This window comes from Aulonocara sp. 'chitande type north' Nkhata Bay, linkage group LG23, assembly GCF_057382095.1.
Source record: "Aulonocara sp. 'chitande type north' Nkhata Bay isolate Kocher_YH1m ecotype deep benthic linkage group LG23, A_spYH_male_GT1.1, whole genome shotgun sequence".
Classification (NCBI taxonomy): Eukaryota; Metazoa; Chordata; class Actinopteri; order Cichliformes; family Cichlidae; genus Aulonocara; species Aulonocara sp. 'chitande type north' Nkhata Bay.
Window position 1 is genome coordinate 34,941,996 of NC_141365.1, and position 13,683 is coordinate 34,955,678.

Sequence of the window (13,683 nt, forward strand, 5' to 3'; positions counted from 1 at the left end):
AAACTAAAAGCAAAATAATACATTTCTAATCATGAAGGGAAGCCAAGACGTTTGTTTTTTATTAACTCCCACTAGGATAACGGTCTTATTTTATTTTAAACTGTGGGTATCAAATTATTATCCATAGATGGACACAATATGTTAGTAGCTAAAACTTTTATTTTGACGACATGGCAGGAAGTTGTACTGTGCCTGATTGATCTTTGTTTGTCAGGAACTACACACAGAGAGTCATGTTTGCGATTTGACTGCATAACCCTGGGCGGTGTTGATAGTTATCTGTCAACTTTGTGTTTTGTTGTGGAGTATCATTGGTGCTCCACTGCGTTGTCAGGTGATTGATTTGGGGTCTTAGACAACAAGCAGTTGCCATATGTTTCACGTTATGCAATGACAGTGACAGAGTGACTTTTTGCAGCTAAAACAAGCTAGCCCCACTAGCCTGCTCGATCGGTTCAGTCAAACTTCTTTAGGTCTCTGCTGAGAAGTTACGCGCTCGACAGGTGTCTGCCATTCGCAGCTCGTAAATCCTCTCCGCTAGTTTTCCAGCTTCATTTTTGTGCTTCAAATGGCTTTGGTAACAACGTTAAGACGGCTGGTTCAGAATAGTCTACGTGAATATTCGAGGAAGGCGTCGGCAGTAACCTGGCCTACGAAACAAAGGAGTTTTTCCATCGGCACTCAGCCTCTCAGGTAGGTTATTTTACTAAAACACCTACTATTAACAGGACTCCCTAACCTGGTGATGGATTGAGCCGCACGCCAAACTCCAGTCAAAAAATGTGCAATTTATTGGGGCTCTTCTTTCCAGCGCATTCCTGGCATGCAAAATCATGTAGAAAAGAATGTCCCTTTCACAGAGCAGGGTGTTTTGTGTCGTGCTGTTTCAAAACATTTGAAACTAGGCTCATGTTGTTTTTCAAAACGACAAAGCAGAAACACTTAAATTCCAGCCTAGCGGTGGGCCATTTACTTTAAGTCAGTTTAAATGGACAAGCGGGGAGAAAGCAAAGGAGAGGAAAGTCTACGTGCTTTTAGGTCTCAGGAGAACTAATTTGCAACTTAAATGTGCCAATATTCCAATATGTGTTGAAATACTGAGGGGCGAAATGTGTAGTAAAATATATGTGAGTGTGTAATTGGGTTGATGAGGCAAGATGAGTCTTAATATTAGTTCCTAGAAAAAGTGGTGCTTGAAGTCAAAGTGATTAAGAATACCACACGTGTGCAGCTGATGTTTTTAGGAGCAGGCTGAAGCCTCACATGTCCCCAAGGTGAAAGTGAGCCATCTTCCCACTCAGGTACAAGGCTCTTACCACAGCTGGGCTTCCCAGTGCCAGCCACCCTGTTGGAGCGCACCATGACTGTTGACCTTGTGCTTAGGTTGAAGGTTTGTTTTTTGTTTTCTCCAGGCTTGCCTTAAACTGACTGACACTGTCCTTGTGTCCTCACGTCGCCCTCCCTTAACTAACCAGTTTAACGTGATTGATGCCAAGTGCGAGTGTGTTTGTCCTGAGAGGTCGTGCAGTGCAGGGCCCTTTCAGGAAAGAGCATGAACAAGGTTTTGTTTTTAAAGCGGATTATAGGGGGCTTGTGCGTTAAATCTATGTCGTAGGTACGTCATTACCCCAAACCCCTCTGAAACTACATCGTAACCTGACATGCACTTTCCTTGAAATCTCAGACCATAAAGGACTTATAAATGGGAAATTTTAGAAAGTAAAGCGATCGATTGCATTTTATATATTTGTGCCATATCCATCCATCCATCCATCCTCAAAAGTGTCAAAACAGCAGGGCCATTTAAAAGCAGGAAAGTCCATCACAGGATTTTCAGACACACTGGGCACAGCCACTATGTCAGTACAGAACATCCTGAAAAGGAATGAAACCTCTTGCACTGAGCTACATGTATTACATGGATTGGCTTGTCCAAGGATGGCAACAATAAGGCTTGGAGAACAGCGAGAGGTCATACTGCAATTTGCACTCATCAGCTGTAAAAATCTGAAAGCCTGAATGGAATTTGCAGAACGAGCAGAAGTCTACAAAAAGTTATTGTTTAAGATAAGATAAGATAAGATAGAACTTTATTAATCCCTCGGGTGGGTTCCTCTGGGAAATTCGACTTCCAAAAAGCACAGCAACGACCGAAGTTACAGTTACAGAATTGTTATATATATATATATACACACACACACACATATATAAATACAGAGACAAATATAAATAAAATATACAAAGGGGATAAATAGAATAAATAGGAATAAAAAATAAAAATACAAGTGAATTGCACATTTCAAGTATTGAGTCTATTGCACTGTTGACTATTTACAAAAAGTATTGCACAAGGTATTGTACAGTGAGGTGAAGAGGCACTACAGCTTAGTTGTTCCCCCCTCCTTTGTCCTCCTGTTTCCCCTCCCTCTCCCCTCCAGAGAGGAGTTAAACAGTTTGATGGCGTGTGGGACAAAGGAGTTTTTAAGTCTGTTAGTTCTTGTCTTGGGGAGAAGCAACCTGTCACTGAACAGACTCTTCTGATTGTTTATGGCCGTGTGCAGAGGATGCCCAGCATTGTTCATAATGTCCATCAGTTTCTTTAATGTCCTTTTCTCTGCCACTGTCACCAGAGTGTCCAGCTTCATGCCGACCACAGAGCTAGCCTTCCTGATCAGTTTCTCCAGCCTGGATGAGTCCTCCTTTGCTGTGCTGCTCCCCCAGCACACCACAGCATAGAAAAGTACTCCAGCAACCACCGACTGGTAAAACATCCTCAGGAGCTTCCTGCAGATGTTAAAAGACCTCAGCCTCCTGAGGAAGTACAGTCGGCTTTGGGCTTTTTTATACAGGTGCTCTGTGTTGCATGACCAGTCCAGTTTATTGTCCACCCACAGCCCGAGGTACTTGTACTTGTTGACCACCTCCACCTCCTCCCCCTCTATCTGAACCGGCAGTGGACCTTCTCTGGACCTCCCGAAGTCCACAACCAGTTCCTTAGTCTTTGAGGTGTTGAGTTGCAGGTGGTTTGTGTGACTCCATGCGACAAAGTTCCTCACCAGACTTCTGTACTCCTCTTCCTGATCATCCCAGATACACCCCATGATGGCCGTGTCATCTGCAAACTTCTGAATATGGCATAATTCAGAGTTGTAGCAGAAGTCAGAGGTGTACAGGGTGAAGAGAAGAGGGGACAGCACAGTTCCCTGTGGTGCTCCTGTGCTGCTGACCACAGTGTCAGACGTGATGTCCTTCAGCCTGACGTACTGTGGTCTGTCGGTGAGGTAGTCGGAGATCCAAGCCACCAGGCAGGGGTCCACCTCCATCCTGTTCAGTTTTTCCTGAAGCATACAGGGCCGGATGGTATTAAAGGCACTGGAAAAGTCAAGAAACAGGATCCTGACCGTGCCTTTTCCCCCATCCAGGCGTGAGTGGGCTCTGTGTAGGAGGTACAGGATGGCATCCTCCACTCCGACACCCGCCTTGTATGCAAACTGTAGTGGGTCCTGGGCATGTTGTACCTGTGGTCGGAGGAAGTTGAGGAAGAGCCGCTCTAGAGTCTTCATAAGATGTGACGTCAGTGCCACCGGTCGGAAGTCATTCAGCTCATTGGGCCGGTTCTTTTTGGGGACCGGGACGATGCAGGATGTCTTCCATAGGGCGGGCACTCTCCCCAGTCGCAGACTGAGGTTGAAGACTCGTTGTAGCGGCTCCCCAAGTTCAGCAGCACACGCCTTTAGCATCCTTGCCAGTTTACAGAGAGCTAATCTGGAGAAGTCCTTTATTAAGAGAGGACTTTAACCAGATCTTAACCTAAATTAACCCACACTTCACCTCCCGAAGAGAAGCATGAAGGGAGAAATTGGTATGATGTTGGGAATTTAATTGCAACAAAATAAAAGCATTAAGCTATCTGTCATTTAAAAAAATTGTAGGAATATGAGAAATGGGTGTACTGATTTATTGATTTTTCACTCAGGTTCTTGTGTAACTTGAAGTACCCCAGTCTTTTCTCCCTGTCTCTTCCTTAAGAACGGCTTCTTTGTGACAGCCACATTTACACTGAGAGCTTTTGTGATGAGGCTTCATTGGACAGTAGATGGATGAAGGTCCATCTATCAGGTCCTGTGTCAGTTACAAGGTCTGGACTGAAAATGAGTGAGAGAGCAGCCAAAGCAAACTTTGAAAGACCTTCAGAAAATCTGAAGAACTGCTGTGAAAATGACAAGTCTGGCTCCTTGGAAGCAAAATAAAATAAACATGGAGGGTAGCTTAAGACTTTTACACAGAACTGTAATTAGATTGGTTGCAGCAGATGGCCGCCCTCCCTCAGCCTCCTACTTCCTACTGTCACCAACTGCTTGCTCATAGGGGGTCGTCTGATTGTTGGGGTTTTCTGTATTATTTTAGGGTCTTTACTATATAACCTTGAGGAAACTGTTACTGTGTTTTGGTGATATATAAATAAAATGGAATTGATTGTAAATAGCAGAGAATAAAAGTGCTGATTTCATGCACACAAGTCTTCAGTGCACAGCACACATATACCCCCCACCATGCAGAAGAAAGGTGGTTAAAGAGAGCTAGACAAGCTTATTTCAGGATGACTTAATGAGCTTCACTATGGACCAGTATAATGTAAATGATGAGTATTTACTCATTATCGAATAATGAAATTATAAGTTTAGAAATTAGCATAATAGGTTGACCTCAGTGTTGGCATCCGGTATCAGTTTTTAGACTAAAACTTGGGACTTGGCAAAGTTTGTGCTGTAGTTTTCTCTTAGAGTGATAGACAGGAAAATTCATTTGTACGTGTTATTTTTAGGTCCCTGCTGTTCCTTCATTGTGGCCTTATGCTGTAAATGTAGTTAAATATTGGATATCATGGGATAGACCCCGCAACCCTGAAAATGATAACCAGAGAAGGATGGATGGTTAAACAAGTTCATGATCTCTTTGTGTGTGTTTCTTTACTCTTATTCTTTAGGATGCAGGTGGGCGGAGCTTGTATGATGCAGTTTACATGAGATGAAATTTTAGGGATCTCATTATCTGTAGCTGTTGGTCATGAGTCTCCACCACAGTAACAGTATATGACAGAAAATAAGGAACAGTAGATGTTCTCTTTAGGGCACTGAGGCATCTTTTGACTTGAATGTAACTATCAGTAGTGGCCACCAGAGGGCAGTGACCTCTGGCAGTTGGACTGTGCAGTGCTATGTAGGGGAAACTGGATAACGTACGTAAAATACGTAAAACCTGTAAGTTTATCAGTCCAACAGTTGGGTTCCAGTGTTCCTGTCAATCAAACTAAGGTCATGGTTTTTTTTTGTCTCAGATCAGACAACAAGGTGACGATCAACTTCATCAACCGAGACGGGGAGAAGATCACAGTGAAGGGATTGCCTGGAGATTCTCTGCTAGACGTTGTCATCAATGAAGACCTCGACTTTGATGGTTTTGGTACGCACAGAGCGAGTTTCACAGGCCTGGACTTATCAGAGAGCTGCATGTATGTGCGTGAGCTACTTCTCATCCATTGTGTGGAGTTCTAAAGGTGTGTGTGTGTTGTAGGAGCGTGCGAGGGAACACTGGCGTGCTCCACATGCCATCTGATCTTTGATGAGGAGATGTATAAGAAGCTGGGGCCCATCACAGACGAGGAAATGGACATGCTAGACTTGGCCTACGGCCTGACTGACACGTAAGGAAGCACACGTGAACACTCACAAGGCCACTGTGCTAAACTGTCATTACACTGATTTTAATTGATGTGATAGTTTATCGACACTCTGCTTATATAACTGCAAGGCCATGTTTTAAATAGTGTTTGGAGAACGTGGATCTTGGCTATGTCAGCTTTTGTGTGATTCATTCTTTCTTTTTGTGTTAATTGAAGGCAAGTGATTGGATAAATGATTAGAGGCTGAAGCTTTTATCACAGTAGTCCTACAGCCTGGCTGATGCAGAAGAATCAGTTCTGGTGGATTTGTCAGGGCTGATCAGTTAATCATTGAGAGACAAAGGACTAAACATGAGAGCTTTCTTTCACTTGGGATATCAGCTTTATTTGCAAACAATGTTGGACACTGTTGTTAAAGCAGCTTTCAGTTTCAAAGCAAATGGCACATTCATGGCTGTCTAAAAATGAGAAGCATCCTTCATCAGACTTGAATTTAACATGCTTCTCATCTCCCCTCCCCTTTGCAGATCTCGTCTGGGTTGCCAGATCTGCTTGACGAAGTCTCTGGAGGGAATGGTAGCCAGGGTTCCAGAGAGTGTAGCCGACATCCGACAGACCAAAGATGGATCATCTTAACAGGAAACATGTGGCTGAGAACATGAGTGTAGAAAGTGAGGGTACAACACATGCGCACAGAGACGATGGTAGGTGGAATCTGTCAGTACTGCTGTGGGCTGCCATAGAACTCTTTCCCACTTTCTTTTAATAATAAAGTCATAGCCTACTAAAGTGAGCTCTCAAAAACCAGGAAGCTCAAGTATGCAACTTTGACTTTCAAATTAATTTTTTTATAGAATGTAAACCTGCAGTACGCAAGATTTTTTAGACTAACAAGGCTGTAATGCTCGGCTTACAGGAGAAACCTGCAGCCCTTAGTGTGGAATCAAAATATTTATGAGATATAAACTGCTGTCTGTTCTGTTTATTTGAATCACTGCCTGGGGAAAAAAAAAAATAAAAACGTTACTTACTTGTTGTACCTTTTCTTCCTGCCCAACTTCCTAATTGTGACTAAATTTACAATGTGAGCTCACGTTTATATCTCAGCACAGAGCTGGACCTTCTGGAAATGTACACACTTCCTCACATGAACAGTTAGTCATGTTGGCGGAGGACCCAAACTGCCAAAAGAAATGTGACTTGGTATGTAAAATCATGTAGAATCATAAACCTCCCATATCACACTTTGACTGATTTCAGTTCAAAGTGTCAGGTATTTAAAAAAAAAAAAATTATGCCAATTTTGTCAGTTTTTCTAAACACTTTAATAGTTTTGTTGCATTTACTGGAATTCTTTTTTTTTTTTTTTTTCGGAACTTTTTGATTTTGGTATTTTTGGACTTCCATAAATGTCGACTCAACAAGGCTGAAGGAAAAGGTGGTACGCCTCACTGAAATGTTCATGTATTGAACAACAAGAAGTTCAACACCTTACAGATTTCTTCTGCTGTCCCCTGAAAAATGTTTATTTTTGATCAGATTCTTCATGTAACCTTAACAATTTCATCTTGTTTGTGTACACACAACCATCTGCGTTAAACAATGAAAGAAAAATAATAAAACTTCCTCTTTCTAACAGCGTGCTGAACTGTTGGTTCTTTAATGTCACGTTAAATGTGCTGTTTGTACAAAGAAAAAAGGACAAAGGGATCCATTCCCATGAAATCTCCCCAAATTAAAGCAGTAAGCACACAATTAATTTCAGCTCATTTTATTTGCATATGCAAAAGTATAGTGACAGCGTATAAATACATGTACATATATAACAAGGAGGCAGTAGACAATATTAGGAAGCAACAGTCCTGTGGCCTGTTTCGGTGTTTTAAGCTGCATAAGATGTAAAGCTCATAAAACATTAATTTCAATCAGTACAGGCTTACGTGAACAGCATTGTTGGCAACAAAAACAAAACAAGAAGCTCTAAATGTTGCTGCTGCAGTCGTCAGTATCACAGCAGGCTGATGTGAGTGTTAATGCCAAGAAGCATTACAAATGCACACATGAACAAACACACACATCCACACATGTGCAATAACACTAAGTGCAATAATCTTTTCTGGCATCGTTGTATTTTTACTCAGTTGTATATAGCATTCGTATTCTATTTTTATCTTATTGTATATTTTTATTCTATTTTATTCTACTGTATATAGTATATTATTTTATTCTATTCTGTACAGTTGTGTACTGTATTTATTCTTATTGTATTCTAATTTTTGCGTCATAACTTTTGCACTGTCCACTTCCTGCTGTGACAAAACAAATTTCCCACGTGTGGGACTAATAAAGGTTATCTTATCTTATCTTATCTTAAATGAACTGCTCAGCTGACTGTAATCAGAAACGTCTCCATGTTAATATTTATCCAAACACTACATCTGTTCACTAAAAAGCATTAACGCTGGAAAATAGTTAAGCTGCTAACAGTCGACATGATCCCGAGCAATGCTTGATTTCTGGGGAGCATTCTTCACATATACAGGATATACACGTACGGTTTGTTTAAATATACTGAATGATGTCATGCTTTTATACCTTTCCAACATGTCACAAACTAGTCTACCTACACATTTACGATACTTCTGAGTATTGTAAACAACTGAGCTGAAGCCAAACTACCGATCAACACACAGACTGAGCTGTAGTTCAGAACCAGACTATTAAAACGTAGAGGCAAAGTCACAGTGTGTACCCAGGCTGCATTTACACTATTTATAATATGACTATTAATTTCAATAAACATGATTGTACCACCTGCTTTCTGCAAAACTGTGGTTGAAGTAACATGTGATACCAAATACTGCATGTTGCCCATAATCTGTTTAGGCTGCTTGGGTGGGACTTGAACCAAAACAACACAGTTTTTCTGAGCTGCAGTTAACCAGAAGGCATTTCTCTGAGTGAGTCTTTGTTCATTATGAAGAAGGCAATGCCAGGTGTGTTTTAGATTGGCAGGTTTTAACTTTGGCCTGATGTACATTGGAAAAAATAAAAAAAAATCAAGACAAATTTTTCTGCTTTGATCAGAATGAATGTTATTTGAGCTTATTGATTATACATTAGAACACTTTTTGCATGTGTAAACCCAGCCTTTAGGACATTTAAGCAAAGGGTTAGGGGGAGATTCACTTTACTTTATTGGCATTAAGCACTAAGCAAAAACTCAAACACACTTTTACTTTTTGCTCCATGTCCACCTTAGCCAACAGATTACATTTCATGTGGTGTTCCAGATAGCAAAATGCTCCCAGTGACACCAAAGCCTTAGTGTGTGATGACGGAGTTCATTTTAAGGTTATGATACGACCACTGTGCTGAAACTGAAATGCTCTGTTTGTTCCACTTGTTGGAGCGATGCTGTACTTCAGTTTGTTTTCACCAACTCATCAAACGTAGGATTCTTCAGCAAACAGGAGCTGGTCAAAGTCTGGCTCTGCTGTGGGATCGCTGCATCTCTTCACCCACTCCCTGCGGCTCTCCACCAGGGCAAGCGCCACCTGGTGGCTGCTCTGGGGATTGCTTTGGGGGTGAGAGGAGAAGTAGTCCCGCACTGCTTTGGTGGCACAGGGGGAGAGGCAGTAACGGGCCTCTGATGTGCCTCCTTGTGAATCCACCCCGGACACTTTCAACCCCGGGTCACTGGGCAACCTTGCCCGGGTGAAGGTGGCGGCTCGGTCCACAACTTGATGTCCCGGTTCGGAGCCGCGGCGCTGATATAGCCGGGCGTTGTGGTCCTGCTCTGTGGATTGAGACTTGGGTCGCTTGAATAGGGACAGTGATGGCCCCCCGTGCTTGTAAAACACAGACGGCAATGGCTTGGTTTGGCTGCCTGAGATCAGGTTTGCAGCTCCTTTCTCACCTGCTTTTCCTTTTTCTGGTTTCCCAGGTGTGAGCGACTTATCAGAAGGCCCTCCCTGGGTGGAGACAAAGGTAGATCACATAAACAACTGTTGGAAGTTTTAGTTCTTGAGCTTTGAGAGCTAATGTAGTCCAGAGAATCTAACCTCTAAGGTTCATCTATTCATCATTCAGGCTCTTCTAACTCCATCTTACAGTCTTTATACAGTAAGGGGAGCTGGTTCAGGCAAGTTTCTGAGGGAATATTGCTTCCATCTGTTACTTGGTCAGCTTTAGGTCAAACAGTCCAAAAAAGTTTCTAATATTATCAATACTCGTAATAATGCAATACAACAGGGATATAAATAAAATTGAACTGAATTATGGCAAACCTTGACGTGGACAAAACTGTTGGTAACTTTCCATTATAGAAAGAAAAACCCACAACAGTCACTGCAATAACTTGAAAAGGACACAAGCAGTATCCATTCATCCAGAGTAATAATTCATATTGGTTTACTGAAAATTAACCGCTCCAGCGGTCTCAGGTTTGAAGGGTGCACGTTAAACTTTAGTCACAGGAACATCAAGCTGTGTGGAGTTTTATAGCCTTTAACCACAATTCAAAAGTGGTCCACACATCAGGGGTGTCAGTGGTGTTCGGATAAAGTTCAGCAGAGGATAAAGTCTAGGCTAGGTGAGGTGTTATCCAAATAAATGTTCCAGCTATCTGGCACCAGAAACACTAGTTTGTCTCATTCATGTCACCAGTGTAATACAGCACTTCATTTTTGTATTAAGCTGCCACCTGTCACACAAAACAGCTCCCCCAAAAAGGTTTTGGACAAAGTGAATGGTTGCCTGTAGGTCAGTGGTGTGAGACGTTTACATGGTGGGCCACATACAGCCCGCTTTGATCTTAAGTGGGCCGGACAACTGAAACGCTGCTTTCTGTCAGTGTAAAGAAGTCACATATTTAACTGTTTTTCTGCATCATAAAGAGAAAGCTGCTGTCAGAAAGGAAGACCTGTCAGCATAACTATTTGGACTTAAATTGTAAGAATTAAATGTGTAAAATTACAGAAAAGGTTCTCTTAGCTGATCGCCCAGACTGTCCATTTTTTTTTGTCTTGTTATTTTTTTAACTGTAGTCATAAAAAAAACCCAGACGTTTCTATAGTAGAAGGTGAAAAACAGAAACTTTTCTGTCATTTAATTGTTCATTGCTTAATGACTTTGTGTAGTATGAATGTTCATAAATTATAAGTCCAAGATTTCTGCTTGTGCTTGCTTGTGATGTGCCATGGCTCTGTGCTACATGCAGACATTTCTGCATCTCTGCCATTCAAAGACACTTTGCATATAGTTTATTTTATATAACATTCAGTACAGAACTCTACATTTTCAAGAAAGCAATTTTGTATTCAGTGTTTTCATAAAAGCCTTATTTTTATGCATTTATTAGGGAGAACACACGTGAGGTTTAAGGCCTGGACAAGTTTAAACCTTTTGTCCTCCACAATGGAAAAGTGCCTAATTGTTTGACACTCCTACTGTAGGGTTGTCAGAACAAATAACTAAACTGCTAGTGCTAGTGCTGCTAATGGTAAGCATATACTTGGCTTTGGTTCTCTGGATCGAAACTTCAATTCCATTCAATTAAATTTTATTTATACAGCACCAAATCACAACAACAGTTGGTTCAAGGTGCTTTGTATTGTAAGGTAGACCCTATAATAATGCAACAGAGAAAACCCAACAATCATATGACCCCCTATGAGCAAACACTTTGGCGACAGTGGGAAGGAAAAACTCCCTTTTAACAGGAAGAAACCTCCGGCAGAACCAGGCTCAGGGAAGGGCGGGGCCATCCGCTGTGACCGGTTGGGGTAAGAGAAGGAAAACAGGATAAAGACATGAAACTTGAAATGAGGATCCATTTTTTAAAGTGTTACCTTCCTTAATCACAACTTTTTACAGGCAAGCAGTCCACACAGCAGAACTAAAGTCAAAATACTTGCTATTGCCATGTTTCACAGCTCACTAACAGCATCTGGTTGATACTGCCCTCTGGTGGTGTGTTGTTGCAGTGCATTACACAATACCTTCTGGGGTAGCAGTTAAACAGTGGGCGTAGATGTTTTTAGATCTTTTTCCCTCAAGAAACATTCCTAATTAGAGGCCACATTTCAAATGAGAGAGCGAGATCTTAATGATTTGCCTGGATACATTTAAAGGTACAAAGTACAGCCGGAACTTCATTCACTACCTCTTTAACAAACTATGTTTAAAAAAAAACCCCCACTTATGTTAAACTATGTTTAATGTCCAGAAAGATTTTTAGGACATTAAATCACACGGGTTGATTCTTCACATTTTTTGATTGCATAAATTCATTTTGAAATTCTGGTAGGAAAGGAAGGGTGTGTGACTTGAACACAAAGGTTCCCTGGTCAACTACTGGAAGAGGATAAGGAACTGTAATCCACTGGAAGAGGTCAAATGTCACTGACCAAAAGCAATTCAAAACAAAGGCATATGATTGAACACAACATTTAAATGGGACTGCATTTAAATGTTTTGTTTTGAATATGATATGGGATGAAAATGTGGATTTGAATGATTTTACACCCAAACTGCGGTTTTACATAAAAACATCACATACCACTGCTTCACTTACTGCAGTCTTGTCCTCTTCTTGCTTCTCCAAGTTGTCTTGTTGGGTGAGTGAAAGTCTCCGGTCTTTCTTCAGCCATGAATTTGGGTGGAGACCCCTACAGCCCATTAATGTCCCCCAGCTGACGGGTTCTTTGGGTGGGGAATTTTTGGGGCAAATCTCCTGCTCTGCATGTTCAGTGGAGGCCAGTACAGAGCTGATGGTGAGGGGTGTAGAAGGGACAGAGGTGGAAAGAGATCCAGAGGAGGAGTTGGATGGCAGATACGTCTTTTTTGGGTAAAGGCCCCTTCTGGTTGCCCAGGTCTGGTCACCACTTAGGGAGTCTAGAGAATCAGGGGAGGAGCGGGTTGGTGCAGGGGAGGTGGGGGTGGATGAGAGGCTGGAGGAGCTGGCTTCCAACCCAGACTCACCTCCATACCTCCTATTTTGAACTCTGGAGTACATTCTGGTGACTGTGTGGTTGCTAGGCTCCTTGGAAAGCTCTTCCTCACCGTCTTCATCCTCACCAGTGACACCATCTGTGCTGGCTGATGCGCATGGCCGAAACTTGGCCACATATGCTATAGCTGGTTCTGAACGCCGCCGCTGCATGTTCCGACCCTCTAGGGACAGCGACTCCAGGGTGGAAGAGGTGTCCACAGTTGCTGCATCCTGCCTGGGGCTGGAGAGGTCTAGTTCCTGTCTTCTGTGTCTTCCCAGTGGATTGAGACCTGGTTCTGGTGCAGTATCCTGGTCGTAATCACTGAATGTGAGGATGGAGTCCAAGCTGCCTTGTAGGGGTTTAGGCTGGAGGCACCTTCTGTTGCAAAGGCCTGGTGAGCCACCACTGCTGTTGTCTAACTCATTCTCGAGACTGTCATAGGATGAATCGGTCAGAGGGTAAATCCATGATTCTGATAATCCCCAGGAAAATTATGGATAATTGGATAAGAAGAAGAAAAGAGAAGGAGGACACACTATAAGAGATGTATGTAGGTGGGTGGAAAACAAGAAGCATAAACAATATTGTTAAATACTCTATGCAGTGATGTTTTTGTTTTCTGAGACCTTTATAGAAACCACAAAGTCCTTTGTTCTTGACTGTCTGTGAAGACATTTGTTCACCTTTATCTTAATTCACCTTAATTTACCAAATCTGTACTTGCACTCCTCAGTGAAACTGGAATATACTTCTCGAAACAGAACAAAAGTTCGTGAGAGCTACAGAGGGAGGAGAGTAATATTTGCTGAATATAAGACACAAAGATACAACGTTACTAGCCTAACTTAAAACCTTTGTGAGCCTCTCACAAAAGCATCTTCATGTTGTTATTCAACACTGTGCACACAACGGTTAGCAACATCACAAAGCACTTCCATGTACTTTGTACAAAAATCTTTAGTATTTGATCATAAAATAAATAACATTACACACCGAAACAGCTTT

At 42.0% G+C, this 13,683-nt stretch overlaps 2 protein-coding genes across 3 annotated transcripts in view; one reads left to right on the forward strand and one right to left on the reverse strand.

Moving 5' to 3' along the window:
- Positions 1-203: 203 nt before the first annotated feature.
- On the forward strand, positions 204-7,319 carry LOC147302311 (adrenodoxin-like). Its single transcript, XM_086281941.1, has 4 exons — positions 204-693; positions 5,339-5,463; positions 5,575-5,704; positions 6,211-7,319. The coding sequence occupies exons 1-4, from the start codon at positions 569-571 to the stop codon at positions 6,317-6,319; spliced, it is 489 nt and encodes a 162-aa protein (XP_086138067.1). The 5' UTR covers positions 204-568; the 3' UTR covers positions 6,320-7,319.
- LOC147302312 (rho GTPase-activating protein 20-like) overlaps positions 7,035-13,683 on the reverse strand; it is a 35,179-nt gene continuing 28,530 nt past the window's right edge. Inside the window, exons 15-16 of one of the 2 annotated variants that reach the window (XM_086281936.1) lie at positions 12,246-13,150; positions 7,035-9,657 (exon numbers count right to left, since the gene is read on the reverse strand). In XM_086281936.1, the coding sequence (XP_086138062.1) occupies positions 9,130-9,657; positions 12,246-13,150 (1,433 nt within the window). In that variant the 3' untranslated portion in view covers positions 7,035-9,129. The remainder of the gene's footprint in view (positions 9,658-12,245; positions 13,151-13,683) is intronic. The other variant, XM_086281937.1, reaches the window with a different exon arrangement.